This window comes from Mauremys mutica, chromosome 9 (assembly GCF_020497125.1).
Source record: "Mauremys mutica isolate MM-2020 ecotype Southern chromosome 9, ASM2049712v1, whole genome shotgun sequence".
In the NCBI taxonomy this organism is placed as follows: Eukaryota; Metazoa; Chordata; order Testudines; family Geoemydidae; genus Mauremys; species Mauremys mutica.
This window is the reverse complement of record NC_059080.1, coordinates 11,948,845-11,967,323: the sequence shown is the minus strand read 5'-3', so window position 1 is coordinate 11,967,323 and position 18,479 is coordinate 11,948,845. Positions and strand designations below refer to the sequence as shown.

General features: G+C 40.9%; 1 protein-coding gene across 6 annotated transcripts in view; it reads left to right on the top strand.

Annotated features, from left to right (window-relative positions):
- The window catches only part of IL1RAPL2 (interleukin 1 receptor accessory protein like 2), a 548,931-nt gene that overhangs the window by 512,044 nt on the left and 18,408 nt on the right, over window positions 1-18,479 (top strand). For all 6 annotated transcript variants that reach the window (XM_045029383.1, XM_045029380.1, XM_045029382.1 and 3 more), the window contains 2 exons: window positions 5,676-5,805; window positions 12,501-12,646. In XM_045029383.1, the coding sequence (XP_044885318.1) occupies window positions 5,676-5,805; window positions 12,501-12,646 (276 nt within the window). The remainder of the gene's footprint in view (window positions 1-5,675; window positions 5,806-12,500; window positions 12,647-18,479) is intronic.

Here is an 18,479-nt window from a genome sequence, read left to right as displayed (position 1 = left end):
GAACTCTATCACTTTAAATAAATGTCATAATGAGTGACTCAGATGGAGCACCTTTCATCCAAGGATCTCAAAGGACTTTATTAACAATATTAAGCCTCCTGATGCCATTATGAAGAAGATGTTACCTCCATTTTAGAGATGGATAAGTTGAAGCATGGAAGGGTTGTGCCTTGCCTGAGCTCATCCTGCAAATTCATGGCAAGAACCAGAAATAGAACCCAGCAAGCTACACTGATAGAACCACCCAATGTTGTAACTATTTGGGGTGGGAAATCAGAATGGGTTTGTGAGATTGGAGGCGGGAATTTGATGTCATCATTACCTTTTATTCCTCTGACCTGACATTATGCGGCAGAGGTGAAGTCACAGAACAAGTAAAATCTTGCGTGTACCTAAGAAGTCTGTTCAGATCCGATGGGTCCATCAAGGAAGAGGTTTAAAGGAGACGTGCTTTAGCGACATATGCTGCACAGAATCTGATTAACTGATGGACGGATAAAAATGTTTGGTACCAAAGTGAAAATACTAACTGTATTACCCTATGGTCTGGAAGCAGCTGCATTAAATGCAAGAGACATCAGAAGGCTGGAGGCAGTAGGGATGAGTGTCTTTCCGAAGATGGCATCTGTAAAGTGGAATGAAATACAAGAATCAGGAAATCCCAGTAGTTCAAACTTTTGAACAAAGGATAATGGTGACAAGGAGCCTCATTAACATTAGTGAGCTTTGGATCAGGCAATCTGGAAAGAGCCATTTAAGCCCTATCCACTGGAGGAAAAGATCACTGTAACAGGAGGGCTGGGGCTAGCCAATCCTGGTTACAGACTGAGCCACACCTGGAAGAGAGCAGGGTGATTGCCCCGTAAAGAGCAGCAGGAGGCTGCAGTGAAGGAGGGGATGCTCAGGGATTAGACACTGCTAGGAATGAGTAGTGGGAGTTAGGACAAAGACAAAGACCCGGGTAGGACACGCCAAAGCAGGAAAGGTACCAGGCAGGAAGAAGAGACGCCTTTGTTTTGTGTAGACATCTGGATGGACTGGAAACCTTTATTTTGAATGTTTGTTGATTTAATAATGCAGAACCCAATGAAGGATGGGAGTGGACAAAAGTGGTTGGGTTTTTTTTAGTTTAGTCAACAGTCCAAGAGGGGAAACTGAGGAAGGCTGCCTGTGGCATGACGGTAGGCCACAAGGGGGCACATGAGAGGCATCTGGCCTGATTACAACCACTAACAGAAGTTAGCCAGGAAAGACTATATGAGTGTTCTTACCAGTGCAAATAGCAACCAGTATAAAGTGGTAGAAAATAAGCTACCTGCCAACAGAGAAATCGATATGCCAGTGTGCATCAGTTGGATCCTGTGATCTATATACAGCTTTTGTTTTTGTGCACCAGTCTCCGAGGCATTCATTTAGCCATGATATTTCAGTTTTTAAAGGAGCAAACCCCTTTTGCAGAGTTATTTTAAGCATCATTTGTTTGAAGCTGGGAGGGTGTAATAGTCAAGATGAGCTGCAATACAGAATATGCCATTTACTTGCACAATATGCCAAACCCACAGTAAGCATGTTCAAAATCACACCGAGCAATACGCTACTGCAAACGCTTTCTCAGTCCTTAGCAAAGATTTCCTGTGAAATCACTTTCAGAAAAGGTCTGCAGGATTTGGCTAACTGTTTTTAGTTGGAATTCTCTTTTGAAAAATGAAATGCAAGGGGAAATGTTAAAATGTACTGTAGAATTCATATTCATTTATTGTGAAAATAGTCATATGAAAATTGACAATAAGATTTAGCTATCAAAAGTTCCAGTTGCCAGCAGTTGTGCCTTATCAGCTGGGAGTTTACAACAAGCATGTCTGATTGACAGAGTAGGGGAAGAAAGCGAAAGTAGAGACTTCTGCTTGGAAGCAGAGGCTTTAATGTAACAAGGTGACCCCAGTTAAAAAAAAAAGGAGAATTAATAATATCTAACAGTCTTTTCTACCCTTTCCTCACTGTTACTTAAAACTCTCCGTTAAATGTTGACTTCATTAGTAATCCCTCTAATCATTCCCCAAGTTTTAGCCAAATATTTAATTTAAAAAAAAAGTCTATCGGATTTAAATTGAACTCACTGACAATTGAAGCAATTGTAGAATCCCACAAAGTCTTTGGAACTTTGATTTTTAATTAAATGATGCAAGAGAATTTTTAATGTAGATAAATTTTAACTCTTTTGTGCAATGCATAATGTGAATAACTACGTGCAGTTCTCTGGGGGTTGGACATGGATCTAGATGAGTCAATCGAGCCCTATATTATATGCAGCTATATATTAACTATTACTCCAGTTGTCCAAGAAGCTCCGTTCAGTACGTGATCACTATCTCTTACACCTCAGAGCCAAATCCTGCTCCCATGTTGGTGCAATGAGACTCACTAGAGGCACTGCATCCCCTGATTCATGGATTCTGCCATCGATGGTAGGACTTCTCCAGATGGATACAGGGAATTATGGCACACACTTTGCTTCTCATCTATATGGGGTTGGTTGTAATTCCCAGAAAGCCAATGGAACAGGCTTCAACTGCAGCCAGTTTTATCTCAGCATGGGATGGAGGAATGGTGGGAGCTTGACCCATTACTGAGATTTACGTCTGGGTATAAAGTCTTCTTTTAAAGAAGCCTTCTTAATGTCTTCTTTTCTGGCCTAGGGGTATGTTTACACTGCAGGCAGGAGGTGTGATTATAGCACATATAGACATACCTGAGCTTGCTTTAGTCTTACTAGCTCAATGCTGGCTTGAATAATAATAGTAGTGAAGCCACAGCAGCCACTTCAGTATGCACTCAGAGTGGGCAGGGGTAGTCCGTGTAGCTGCCATGGCTTCACTGCTACTGTATCACACCTCCCGAGTCCCGACTGCAGTGTAGACAGACCCGCAGCCTGTAAGGCTGTAGTAGGCTAATAAGGCAACCTGGGAGTTATAAGACCTATACAGACCAAGCACAATAAAAGTGAAATTACTCCATGTGGATGAAATACCATACAAGGCCATTGCATAGACTTTTGCGTACCTGTGGGGAACGGGAGGACTCTGTGTACGGCTGTTTGCAGAAGGTATTTCACCCCAGGCATAATTGTATTTGTACCATTTTGTAATACTTTGAAAAGACTAGTTGTTCCATCAAATAAGGTCTCTTACACCTGCCTCTGATGCATCTGCTACAGGTCACTGTCAGAGGCAGGATACTAGATTAGAAGGATGACTGGATTGATCTGCTATAGTCAGTCCTATATTCCTAGTTGAATGCAAATTGCAGAGGCTGTTTCTTTCTTCTAACTGAACTTTTACATTAAAAAGATCCGTTTATTTTTCAGTTTTGTCAGCGTGGCAAAGCTGTGAACTACAACCATAACTTGCAAATTTAGAGTGTATAAATCTGTCAAGGTAAAGAATGCTGATCCCATGTACATACATTAGGTATATTTCACAGGCAGAAATACTATACCGACAGCTATTTATTTAACTTTTCCTACTTTGTTAAGTGAATGACTTCAGGATATTTACTTTGCACTTCTAGAAATCAGAATCTCTTCAGAATGTTTTTGTTTCTTTCATTTGATTCTGCGAGAATCTGCTGGGTTAGTGAACAAAAAACATCCTGTAAGAAACTGTTCCAGCAATACTTAATGGCCAGCCCAGTGTGGGGCAAATACTGTCATTTTTGATAGACCACATCTAGCCTTTTCCTTTTTTCACATTGCTCTAATTGTCTTTTTCCATTAAAGTCAAACATGGATTGAAACACCCGCATGCCAGGAATCACTAAAATGTGTTTAAATTGATATGCATCGTGACTTCTGAGTAAACAGCACAATAAGAACTTACACTTGGCATTGGCCATCTATAGAAATTGCAAAATGTATATAGCTGAGGGACTAATTCTCGCTCACATCAGTTAAGGACACTAGTCAGGAGCTCACAGAACTGGTTCCTATGTGAGAATGCAGATTGGCCCAGAATATTCCAGAGAATTATTCCCCATGTTATTGTCTTGTAGTGAGTGAGGCTGAGCAGTTCTACATTTGGATACATATTGTTTGACTGTTGATTCATTGATCCTTTATATCGCTTTGTTATGGCATTAACCAGTATTGCAGGGGTGTGTGAATAAATGTAGATATATAATCCATACATCAAACTATCAGTATATAATCAATATTTATAGATATCAATATGTTCTGTGGCTAACTACAAATAATAAACACACTAACAGTAAATACTGTAGTGACAACTTTCATGAAACCTTGTTTAGCACACTTTCATGATGCACATTCCGGTTTCCTTTCCATTTTTTTCTCCCGATGTTTTCTGGAGAAACAGTCTTTTTCTCAGACAGGTTCTGCAGATTTTCTTTCCCTCACTGTACTCTAAATTTTCAAAGTGACTCATGCTTTTGGGAGCCCAGCTTGAAACAACTTAAAGGGTCCTGATTTGCAGACACTTTTAGCATTTTATGGAACTCCGGCTCCTTTAAGGTTTCTCAGATTGAGCCCTAAAAGAGTGAGGTGCCCATTCTGTTTCAGTGTAAAAATGGTCAATTACTAGCATGGCTGGCACAATAAGACCGTTCTTCTAAATATAATTTAGTCCTTTTTCCACCTCCTGGTCTTGATCCAATTCCAGTTGAAAGTCTTTTTCATTGACATCAGCTCAAGCGCCAATTGCCCATCTTCTTTCTTTGGAGCTAGGGATACCAGAGCCTCTTCAGCAACATCCGTGACATATGCATGCAGAAAGAGATCCAACAGCTGTATGTGCATACTCAGGGAATGGGCAAGATTCCCCAAAATTCACTGGTGGTGGCTGCTATCGCTGCTTCAGTTACAACTGCAACTGGCAGGCAAGCAACCATCTGGCCTGCAAACCAAATATTGAACGATCCTTTTGGCTATCTAGTATAGCTAAAGTCATGTTTCAATGAAAACTTACCTAGAAGCTGATTCCTTGGAGAGAAAAGAGAGGCAGCAGAACCATCTGTGTTTTGTTTTATTTCTTTAAAAAAAAAACTTTTTTGAGAGAGAATGAGAAAAGAGGCTTCTTTACTTTATTATCTGATCAGTCATTTGAGTTATAATCATTTTTCACAAATCCAATTGATATGAACATTGCTCCTATTGTGGCTACCTTGCAGTTATACACAACCTTTACTTGAGGGGTTGTGAATGCTTTATGAACAGTACACATGTGAAGTGGGAATTATTACACCCATTTTACAGACAGGTAGACAGAAGCACACAGATTTAGTGACTTTCCTACTGCCTTACGATACTGGCCAATTTTTGGAATAGAACCCAGAACCTTGCAGGGACGAAGGCCTCTTCTTTAGCAACTAACCCAACATGACTTCCCCTATAACCATTTCTAGTAGCTGCCATCTCACTGTCCATGTGATACCATTCTGAGAACATTTAAATGATGGATAACATAAGAGGTTTATATTGCTACTATCCACTGCACATTTTAGTTCACACGGTAATTTTCCCTCACGCCTCATGGCTATTTTTCCTTATAGCCTTTTACAAGGAACTTTATTAAAAGCTTTTAGCAATAGAATTTTCACAGTTATTTTCTTTCACTGACATCTATGCTTATTTGTCTAACCTCCTCTCTGTATGTTATCCTCAGGTAACCCACTAAGTATTGCCTGCAAAGCATTCTTTGGATTCAGTGGAGAATCGGGCCCCGTGATCTACTGGATGAGAGGGGAAAAATTCATTGAAGAACTAGAAGGTCACATTAGAGAAGGGGAAATCAGGTACTGTTTGGAGTATTTATTTTACTGCTAAGAAAATGGTATGGCCCAACAGAGAATGTTTTTAACAGCTTTTTAATTTGAACTGAAAATGATTTTCTTGTCTAAAAAGTGATGGATGGCTGTGAACCAGTGCAACATTAGCTCATTGCTTCTGAATATACTCTAAAGACAGTGTGGCTATCCATGTGTTCTGAGGATATGTCACCAATTTCCCTAGGCTACCGCTGACATGCTTCTGAATGTCCTGGGGGTTGTTTTTGGCCTTTAACTATAATGATATTGTCCACTACATTTGCCCCAAGTGGCTGCTCTTGGGAAATTAATGTTATTTTCAGTATCGATGTTAATCCTAAAGATGGATGGCCACCTGCCAGAGATTTCCACACTGTTTCTCTTCTATTTGCCCAACCAGCATAGAGAATGTACAGTTCACATAACTTAACCAGTGCCTTCTCTAAGCGTTTGTGTTCCTTTCTGCAGAGAAACAAGTAATCGTGAGGTTTTTGTTTACCCTTCTTGTGCCTTTTTTGTTTCATCAGACATTCAGATTGCTGACCATTGCTTATTGTAAAAGTTTTAAAGAAAAGAATCCTTCATAATATGTGTCTCCGTTAATTTGTATGAGTCCAAATGAACCTCGTAGTTCATGGAGTTTGTACGTAACTATATTCCCTTGTCATCCCTCATTAATGATCCCTTGACTAAAAGCTTCTTGAGTAGGACCCACATCTTCATCTATGTTTGCCCAACTCATGGTGGTGTTCCCAATTCTCCTTGACAAATGATGAATAAAAGTATTAAAAGAACCCAGGTTCTTTTCACGTCTTCCATCTCTCACCTGTTTAAGACCCATCTTTAACAGCAAATTATCAAAGAAATCCAAAATAACAGACCCAAAATTGCCCCTTAGTCACATGTAAGATTCCTCACAAAAAGTAAGAAGGGTTTTTGTTGCACAGTTGCTGTGCTGTTTAATGACCATCAATATAAAATTCCAGTAAACTGCTGCCTGCATTAATGAGCATTTTAAAAACTCTTCATATGGAAGTTCCTTTATAACAACAGAATGATTTTGTCACTCCCCTGGAACATCCAAACTTGATTCCAAACTAAGTCCCCTGTTCTGCCCCAAATTTCATGCATGCCTCTTCCACTGACTTCTTTGAGAACTGGATGGGCATAGAATTTGACCCGGAAGTCGCAATATCTTTCAGTAGAAGTACATTGGGCTAGGTTCCCAGCTGCAGCAGATCTCTGCTCAGTGCCACAGGGGAAGGTGGGAGTCAAAGTTGGCTGCCACACATCTGTCCACACTTACCAGAGATTGCGGGAGCCCAGCATGAACTGACCATGTGCCCTCCTGCAGCCCAGCATGCACTCCTCTCTGGAGGGCATTAAACTAGCAGTGAGCCCTTAGCACAGATTACAATTGGTTTCTTTATCTGTTGGCTTCTCAATTTCTTTGATTGAATCGGAGGTTAAGTTGCATTTGTGTTCTGTTGCCCCTATCTAATTGTTCCTCTTAACTAATTTCATATTTTCCCCCAATTAAAATCCTTTAACTCAGAGTATAAACTCAGAGCAATTCAAGTGTGTCTTCTCTTCAGTACATCTAACAGCACCATATATCCCCTCTTGCTTTTATAGACCATGGTCAACGTTAAAAGCTCAGCACTTGCCAACAGCTCCAATGCTATTATTTTAGGTGCCAGAGTTTTCTTTGAGTTGGAAATAACCACAGCAACCACATACATGGTAACGGTTTGCAAAAGTTGACTTTCTCATGGTGACCAGAGTTGTCTACATCTCGGATTGACCATGCCCTCTTAATTCAACACTAAACACAGCTGTCATGTTACCAGCATTGCAAGCCTGCCCATATCTTCCATACAGTCATTGTTATTGATCTTTTCCAAGATAAAAGATATGCAACTGATGCTTAGAAATTGATTAGCAATGGTAGGCCCTGTCTATTTGACACTTGTCCTACCATTCTGCTATCAGTTCATCAGCCATAGGTGTGTCCCTTTAAACCGGGCATTGATACAATCAGACCAATGAGTCTCCAGGCATTATTGTGTTGCTAAGAGTCTAAAGCTGTATCTCTACTTTGTATTTTAGAGAAAGTTAGAAGCCCATCCCTTTGCTTTTCAAACTTAATCTGAATCTTCCCTGGCTACTTCAGATATTTTCCTTTACACAAGATTTAAGCTACTGTTCTGAAAAGAATGTAATATAGCTGGTGAGGTCTTTTGTACACAGTCAGGTGACACTCCAGAGAATCTATGCTATCCATTTCCACCTCTAATATTGATAACTGACAGTTAATTAATCTGTGCTTTCTTAGGAGAGCACTACAGTGTGTACTGAGATATATTCCTTTTAAAGCCATATCGATGGGACTGTTTGCATGGGTAACGGTTATTCAGCATGGTTAAGGGCTGTAGAACTGGGTCTGGAGTGATTTATCAAGGGGTTGTGAGATGGCATGACAAAGAAGGTGAGGTCTGATCACCGTGAGGTAGTGATTAGCATTGCAGGGGCAAATCAAAGGCGGGATCTTCTTTTTCTAAGTGAGAAGGGCCCACTCCTCCCTCCCTCCCCCTTGAATTAAATTCACCAAAGGATAGAAAACTGTAGGGAAGGGGGTGGGGGATGACACCTTGCCCAGGTTCTTCTTGCCCAGGAGTGGGATTTCCACACGGTAATAAAAATGTCATGTGAATTGAACCAGTGCTATTAAACAAGGAATAACAGTCTTTCAGCCTGCCTGCAGAGTTGTGAATTGCACCTGATTATCAAAGGAGTTCTCAGTGAATTTCAATTCTATGCCTTTGCCACGGCCGAGAAATATTGTCCACTATAAATCTTACTTTACAAATTACCCTATCAATTGCTAATATTTTTGTCCTCTTGCGACACCATAAAACAGTTTACAAATCCCTTATAATGCTTGTCTTGGAAAATATATTTATCTTTTTTTTTCCCTCCCCACAAGAAGCTTCTCGGTGTTTAAAATGGAAATAATTTAATTCCTATTCAATGCATGAAAAGATGTGAATGGGGACATTGTAAATTGAAAGCCTCATTTTCCCTCACTGATTTATCTCACTCTCTGCTCTCTCGCCCACGCAAGTCAATTAGCAGGTGCAAAACGCTCCAAGAATACGTGAAAGCTTCTATTCCACTACGAGAAGTAAGAAAACAAAATTACTACTGCTATTTAGCTAGCGTGTTAGGGTGTGTCCGCACTGCAGTCACAGGGTGTGGATGCAGCTCGCGTAGACATGCCTGAGCTAGCATTAATCTGGCTAGCTCAGGATCCGGAGCAGTGAACCACGGCAGCACACACTTCAGCAGAGGCTACCCACTCGAGTCATTGGTTCCAGCCCAGGCAGGTTGGTACAGCTTACACTGAATCCTGTGCTGCAGTTTCACTGCTCCAAGACCCGTTACAGTAGACAAACCCTTGAGTGCTTTATAGACAAGTAAGAAGATGATGATCCTCCCCTGAACAGCTTCCAATCTTATAAGGCAATATACAGGGGAATGAGACGGAGAGTGATCAAGCAATGAAGCCCACCATACAGCTTGTCAGTTCAATGGTTTCTGTTTGGAGGTGTCTATGTATGTGTCCTTTCATCTACATTCTATTTTTCTTGAGGGAACAACTAGGGTTTTTGTGCCTGTGAGAAATAGTGGCCCAGATCCTCGGCTGTATACGAGAAGGGTACATCACAGGGCGGGAGTTCGCCTACAGATGTGGCTGTAGATCACATGTTGATTAATGAAGGCCCTGATCCTGCAAATAGAGTCACCGGTATGTACACTTATGTGTCTAACATCAATGAGAGGGACTGTAATGATCTGCACCTAAGTCAGTGTATTTCAAGTTGCTGCATGGGAATTTGGATCCCTGGGTGAAGTCATTGGCAAAAATCCCACTGACTTCAATGGGACCAGGGTTTCTCCCTGTGTATGTGGATCCCTTTGCAGGTTCAGGGCCTGAGTTTGTTAAAATTCTTCTGCACTTCCCAGAAAACACGGCTCTGTCTATTCACAGGATCAGTTACAAAATGCAGCCATTTAGAGATTGCACATCTTGTAATATTCCGTGTGTGTACGGAACACATGTAAAGGGATTTGTCATGAGCTCTGTTCTGCGGGTAGAAAGCAAACGAAAGGTCTAACCCCCTTAGGAGCTTCCTGCAGTTCGCTGCCTTTACCTCAGCCCACCCCAATATTGAAGCGTCTCTTCTCATTTCCATGATTAGATCCCCTTCTACTGAGTTTATTTCTCTGGCATTTTAATTAGCAACAGGATAAGTGACAATGATTCTCAGTCCAAGTGCAAATCTTTTTTTTTTTAAGAGAGCTCTTTTTAGATGATTCCGCATTATTTAAGTGTAGGGTGAATGGCTGGTACTTTCATTTTAAATGGCTTTGGAATAATAGTTTATTTTATCATAATTTTGAACTATCTTTATAATTGTCACCGTGTGTAAGTTTTGCTCATTATAATAAATCTAAGCCTGGAAAACCCTGAAAACTCATGAAGTGCTTCTGATTAATGCCCCTAGATATCTTCTTTGTTAGCTGTTTTATTCGTTCCCTGCAGTGTGATTTGTGGACCAAAATGGGGAGCATATTGTTTACCAACAGAGAAGAAAGACGGGCCGGGGTAACTATCTCAACAGATACAAAGAATATTAATAAAGAAAATGGACTTAATTGATTGGACGTGTAATGAGTCAGCCAGATGGAATGCAAGCAAAAATTTAAGTCTGCAGCCTGAGCATCTTCTCTCTGGAGGTTCCCATTCTGTCCAGAAATGATGCAAATTCAGCTTTTCTTGCAGTATTTCAGCCCTTGCAGTCTGTGCCAGAACCAGGAAATGCAGAAGTACACAAGAATTGAAGATAGTTGTGCAAAAAGAAGCAATTCAAACTTTTCCAAAATTCAAAGATATGCTGGGGGGAGAGGGCAGTTCTGATTCTCAACGCACTTGTGCAGATACAGTGTAACTAGAGAAAATGTGGCTCCCTCCAGTATGGTTTCTGAGAGTTTGTCTCAGATCGCATAAGGTTTCTTGGTTTTAGAGGCAGAATTGAAAGGGATTAACATACTGTAACTAGGTGGTTTAAAGAGGCACTTGAGTCACGAGTTCAATGCACACCCGAACTGTAGGGGTGGTCAGAACCCAGAGGCAAATCCAAATTCTGGACCTCAGGATCTGGATCTGGATCTAACCACCCACAAACTCCAGATCACTATGTTACAGCTGAAACCATCTCTTACTTTGGATCAGATTTTTAAAAGTTGTCCACTCTCAAAATTTGTTGCCAGATTTCCCAAAATGCTCAGCATGCTGAGTGCATGTCTGGTCCTGAGCTCTTCTGAAAATCTAATACTGAGCACAATGGGGCCCCCATCCCAACCGATACTTGGTTGAAAATTGTCTATCTAAATTGTTTTTCAGTGGGGGAAAACAATGGTTTTTTTTTAAATTAAGTGAGCTACTTTCCATGGAAAAAATTTTCTTTTTATTGAAAACTCCAAAATCAAAACATTTTTTTTCAGCCAAAAGTTTTCAGATCTCGTTTTTATGATGAAAAGTCAAAGTTTTACTTGGTGGGGTGGGGGGGGCTTTTCCAGCTAGCTTTGCAGTACAAATGATAAACAAGTCTGTCGCTGTAATTTTGGGCTTCCTTGGGGAAGGGATTTTGTTCTTTGAGAAACCTTAATTTATTTTTCAAGTGTCTATACTGTTGTGATTGCAGCACCTGTAGATGTAACTGAGCTAGCATTGATCTAGCTAGCTCAGGTGGCAAAGCAGGGAAGCCACTGCAGCATAGGTAAGCCATCCAAGTAAGTCACCAGGATCCCAGGCAGGTTTCTACAGCCCGTGCTTCCTTGGCTTCGCGGTTCCAGTACCCAATCTAACTAGATTAAAGATGTGCCCGTAAGCACTTTGCATTCTTAGTGCACTGCATTATACATGGTGCATATAAAACTGTACTATAGTCATTACAGTGCTACATTATTTGTGAGTGCTGTGCAGAGTTCCTGATGCATTTTTCTCACATATTATGCAATAATACACTAAAAGGGCTGAAGTGACTCCGGTGGCTACAGAGCTGATTATGTAGACTCTGCATTTCCTGTTGCGAACTCGTTAGATGTCTTTTACAAGCAGCTGATCAGCACCAGTGCCATCATCAAAACCCATCTGGGTTTGTTTGTATTGGTTGGGTTTGATTTTTACATGCTGCTGCAGGATTGCAGGAACGCAAACCCTTCCCCTCTGTGTCTTAGAACATGTGAAAGACTGAGCCACAAATCATTGATCCTCCACGTAGTGTGCCCATAAAAGGGGCAGTGCAGAATCCCAGCGATCCCTGGCTTTCCGCAGAGCTGCATACCTGCTTTTGTAGGTTTTCCACCAGAGCACAGTACGCAACCCTGCTTCTGCAGCACAGCCTCATCTTACTCTTAACTGTGGCCTCATAGCTGTCTTTCCCTCTCCATGATCCTCCCATTTCTCCTCCACCTATTGGGGGCCCTTTCAGGTCTCCTCCATGCTGGGTAAGTGGAAGGCAACCTGTGGCCTTTCGTACACTGTGTGGCATATGGTGATCTTTTCATTGGCATCCTGTCCCCATCAGACTAAGAGGAGACGTCATTCTTCCTTTCAGACTCCTCAAAGAACATCTTGGAGAGAAAGAAGTGGAATTAACATTAACCTTTGATGCTGTTGGGGAGGCAGACCTGGCTAACTACACCTGCCACGTGGAAAACCGAAATGGACGTAAGCATGCCAGTGTCCTTCTGCGTAAAAAAGGTATTTAACTCTCCCATGCCTTAGAGAATGGGGTGAGATCCCGGCTCCATTGTAGTCAATGGCAAAACTCTCCTTGACTTCAAAGGGCTAGGATTTCTTCCTGTGTGCTTATTGCAGCTAAAATACGTGCGCATTGTGGCATACGTGTACCAGTAAGTGTAACATTGTTTTAGAGAACTACTGAGCTCATATTTAGACTCACTAGTTGAGTAATATGGCCCCAGCTCCAATGGTCAATGAAAGGATTTCAATTTAAACCAGCTGCAAATTTGAAAACACACACTATTTAATATTGAAGTTCATTGTTTTTGTATTTCTCCTTTATTATATTTTCACTGATTAAACTGAGCATTTTAAACAATACAGGTGCAGGTTGATTTATTACAGTAACAAGAAGGAAAACACAGCTACAGAGGAGACTGTTCATAGAATCATAGAATTTTAGGGTTGGAAGGGACCTCAAGAGGTCATCTAGTCCAACCTCCTGCTCAAAGCAGGACCAACCCCAGCTAAATCATCCCAGCCAGGGCTTTGTCAAGCCGAGCCTTAAAAACCTCTAAGGAAGGAGATTCCACCACCTCCCTAGGTATCCCATTCCAGTGCTTCATCACCCTCCTAGTGAAATAGTGTTTCCTAATATCCAACCTAGACCTCCCACACTGCACTTCAGACCATTGCTTCTTGTTCTGTCATCCATTACATCCAATCGATCGTTAATCCATTACCATTGTGTTTACCTTTACCCTGATATTTGCAGGATTCACTGTGCTGAGAATGCCAAATATTGCTAGTGCCATGATAGTTTTAATACTGTTGGTTGTAGAAGAAACATCCAAATGAGTATTACCTTTTAAGAAACTCGGTGGTTTAGAACATGCCATTATCTTATACAGAATGTAAACAGTATCTCATTAGAATCCTTCCCATATTGTTAATTTCAACATCCTCTCTCATTTGGAATCTCATTTGCCAGAACCTTTCACTGACACGTATAGCTACACACAGCACTGTGGACACAGCTTGCGTTTCACTGCAATGTATAGCTACACATACCCAACATATGTGGTGTAGACATAGCCATATGGAGATCCCCATTCAGTCTAAAATGAAGCATTCCATCAGGTACAAAAGCCATGAAATTGTATCTATTGGAAAAGCAAAACTGAAAAGCCACAGGAAGCTCAGGAAGCAAAACTGAGAAGCCACAGAAAGCTCACAAAAGGGTTAACAAATTGGGTGCATTGCTACTATTACTCTTGGTTGGAAATGAATTTACCAGAAAAGTAAAGTTATTTTTATATGTGCACCTGGAAGTTTCCATATAAAGGTTGCTGAAGCGGTGTTTTGTTTCCTTTACTGAACGTTTAGGATGCACAAGGAATAGTAAGAAAATTCAAGGCATTTCAGAATGCTAGTGGCGCTACATAAGAAATATTGCTGAGTAAAGAATTTGGAAGTTGGAAAGGACCACTTTTCAGTTATTCTATCATCTCCCCTTGCACTGTGACTGGATACATTTCATATTCTCCCTAGAGTACCACCAGTACTTGAATTTCAAGTCTTGCCTTGAATATCTGGGGATTGGGATCTGGGGCAAAAATTGGTCCTGCTAGTGAAGGCAGGGGGCTGGACTCGATGACCTTTCGAGGTCCCTTCCAGTTCTAGGAGATTGGTATATCTCCAATTATTACCTAATATCCCCATTGGTGGCAATGCCAGAGCGATTCTTGGCTGCTTGTCCCATTGTCTAATTGTCTGCATATTTATAAAGTTCTAATATTTAACCTAACTTTCCTTGTTGTGCCCTAAACCAATCAATTCTTATCCTATCCTAATTGCCCTTTGTCTCCCTGTACGGACTTGCAAAGTACCCACAGACCTGTGAATATTAATCACGATGCTCCAATTATAATATTAAGGATCAAAAAGAAAGTCAAACTTTAATTGTTGAATGGAGTTTCTGGATTAGGCACTGATCCCTTAAAGACAGGGCTGCCGGGGGGGGGGGCAATTTGCCCCAGGCTCCAGGCCCCACAGGGGCCCCCACGAGAATATAGCATTGTATAATATTGCAACTTTTTTTTTATGGAAATTGCTTTGCCCCAGGCCTGCTGAATCCTCTGGGCGGCCCTGCTTAAAGAGCATGCTTAACAAGGAAACTAAAGCCAAGGAAACTGTTCACCTGCTTATATTAAACGTGTGCTTAAGTCCTTTGCTGGATCAGTGTTTTAATTGTCTTGCAAACAGGAAGGTTCATTTCAAAGGATAAAAAACGCAGCTGTCGCTAGGCATCAAGAAATATTGGTGGTATAGCCACACAGTAATGGTGTTTTATCTAGTTATTTAGGACTCAGTGTCATCCAGAGTGGGGCAATTTTGCCTACAAATTAAACAACTACAGCTTTACATGGACAACTTTACATGGAAACCAGTCTGATTGTCCCACTTCTGAAAACAAAGACACGGGCGTGTTCCTGAGCCATGAATACCACAATCTGTTCTCTGTCACACAGTTCTTCACTGGTGTCTTTCAAAGACACTTTATTATTTGCTTTGATATATTTTAAAATGTATTTTCCACACAACCTTTGCCCCCACGCTGCCTGAGTATGCCTGTTACTTGGGAGTCCATAGGTTATGCAGTTCTCATTCAGCTTCCCTCAGTAAATAACAAGGAAATAGCTTAGAATTCCCTTTAGATGAATTTGAAAACAGTCCTTGGCTTTTCTGATAAAAAAAAAATCTAAGTGCACTATAAAATGTACTTCTTATAACAGAAATAACTTGTCGGGAGCTGCTGAGTCGAATCAATCAGTGGCTCGAGTTGAAAGACGCAGTAGGCTTTTCAATGAAAGGATATACTGCAACAATAACAGCTCAACACTTATTTTCAAGAACGTCCACTTCACATCAGACATAAAGGAAACAAATTTTGTATTTGATGTCATCATTAGCCATGAAGGAATCTTCTCAGCTACACTGAGCTATTGGTTATTGGGTATTTCTAGTTCTCTTAGCATTTAAACCAGCTCAGTGCTCCAAATAATATACCATGGATTAATCTTTTTCATTATTTTAAATAAGAAATATTCTTTGCACCTTTTCCCTTTACTGATTTTCCCTCGTATAACAGCATAAGGGCCAGATTCTTAGATGCTTCATGCTCTACAATGCCTTGCTGCACAGTTATCCCATTGGCTTTAGTGGGACTACTCAAGGAGAAAGGAACTACTCATTGTGACTTGGGGCCTGAATGAAATATATCTGAATGTATTTTTTAGTTTTGATAGAAGTAATGGGCTAGACTGCGAACTACACCAAGATTAGAGACAGTGCAGCTCAGGGGAAAAGGTCTCGAAGGCCTGGTCTACACCGCGGGAGGGGATCAATCTAAGTTATGCAACTTCAGCTACGTGAATAACGTAGCTGAAGTCGATGTGCTTAGATCTATTTACCACAGTGTCTTCACTGCGGTAACCTGACAGCTGATGTTTCCCTGTCAACTCCACCTACACGTCTCGCTCCGGTGGAGTACCGGAGTCGACAGGAGAGCGCTCAGCAGTTAATTTATTGCGTCTAGACTAGACACGATAAATCGACCCCTGCTGGATCGATCGTTGCCCATTGATCCAGTGCATAATGTAGACATGCTCTAATAAGTCTGGGCCAGTCAAGCACTGAAACAGCCAGCCAAAGGGACTGGTGGGCCATCCCGCATCCCCTCTTACAGATCAGTTAAGCAGAGGGGGAGAGTGGGTGGCATAGAACACGCAGGGCTGAGTATGTTTAGCCTAGTCTCAATCCCATATTAGCGGAAGATAGTGACAAACTGGGGCAAGTTCAGAGGAGAGGAAGAAAAATGATTATGGAGTGAGATGGGCTAAGTTATGAGGAAAGATTAAACCATGTATAGCTTGGATATTTAGTGTGGTCTATGGGAGGTACAAGTCGGGCTAATGGAATGTAATTAAGAAAGATAAAAATTTGGATGAGTGTAGAGCTGTCAGACTGTGGAGTAGTCTCCCAAGGGTAGTTGTGCTACCTCTATCATGCAGGACTTTGAAAACGAGCACTGAGAAATGCAGAGTGACTTTTTCCTTCTCGTACTCCTGTGGGACTATGCTTTCTTGCTGGAGAGATCTTGCAAATTGGGAATTGAAAATTGAAAATAAGTTGAGGGCATCTGATGGTTAATTACTGAAACATGAAGCATTGCTAAATGAAACTAAGCCCAAAATGTGCCCGCCTAATGTTCTCTTTTCAACCTGAAGATATCATCAGTGGCATAATGATACATTTTCTTAGCATCTAAGTTTTTGTAAACTTTATGCTTCTAAACTTTGTCTTGTATCATCCTAGTTGTTTGCTTTATGTCTCTTTGAACTATATTTGTCAAAGTGGTAAATATCTGCACTGACATCTTGTGTAAAGTAATCTGGGCTGTTGGTGATAGCTGTGTCAGATTGTCTTCTTGTAAGTTTTATGGATGGATGAATTGCAAAGCAAGGCTGAGTAGTTCTAGTGTCTATTCTATGTTTGAGAGGACACTTCAGTCTGATAATGGGCACCTCCAGTGCTACAGATTTATTTATTGTAGGTCATTGCAATTTTTGTCATTGGTTTGTCAGTGACCAGCAGAGCTCCAGGGACCTGGGTTCTATTACCAGCTCAGCCACTGGCCTGGGGTCGCGTCGCCAGTCTGTGCCTCAGTTTCCTCATCTGTAAATCGGGACAAAGACTCTTACCTCCTTTGTAAAGTGCTTTGAGATCCATTTATGAAATGTGCCCTATATAATTATCATCTTATTAGCATTTTCCTGGTGCAACATCAGCTGTAATCTATAAATGTTTACACCAGGCTCCACTTGTATGGCTCCAAACCCTGGCAGTTTCACGTTATACCAATTCCTGAAGGCCAGAATATTTGGGCTCTGTTAGACCAGAGTACTGAGATGATTAAAGAGACAAGGACTCTCCACAGAAAACAATCCTGCCCATGGCCTACAGAGACACACAGGAAATGTTAGGATTGGCTGTAGAGATGATACAAACGGTTGTTATGGCTTACAGAGAGAAGAACTCAAATCTTGTAGGTCTCTATAGATCCATCTTAGTTATCATAAATCAATGGGCCCTTATTGTCCACAGTGTTAAACCTGGGTGGGGGCAAGAGAGAGGGGATTACGTTTGACACCGAATATACAATAGAGCATAATGGATCTTTCAGCTTTGTCCATTGAACAGCACAAAGGAAGGTAAAATTAAGAGCAAAGGTGAAGAGAATGATTAATTTATTTTCCAAAAAGGGAAAATCTTTATCTCAATAAATTCTCCAGTACTTTCCTGATGTCACTCTTCCATGTAAACAATCACTGTCATTGTTACACGGATGTTCTGTGGTTGTAAATGGCAGAAGAGATTGTTCCTGTGGCCACAATGGGAGCGCCCGGCTGATATTGACCGATCAGTCCTGGTTGAAAACTTTGAATTTCTATTCCATGGGAAATTCTAATATTTCAAAATATTCTTTCATCTCGATTTCGAACAAAAAGTTGAAATTTCAGAATTTTCTGTGAAATGAAAAAAAAAATGTTTAGCAAACATCAAAAAGACCTTATTGAAGAGCTGCATTTCAATAAGGTTACACTGCTTGGTTTTGACTTTGTTTTATCTAATAGTATAGTATATTTGTTATAGTATATCGATGAAGAAACAATAGAGTCGAAACAAAGCACTTTGATAATTTTTTGTCAAAAATTTGGACAATGTCAATATGTTCCAGTGAATTTTTTTGATTTAAACAAATCAGCATTTTCCAATGGAAAGCTGTTCC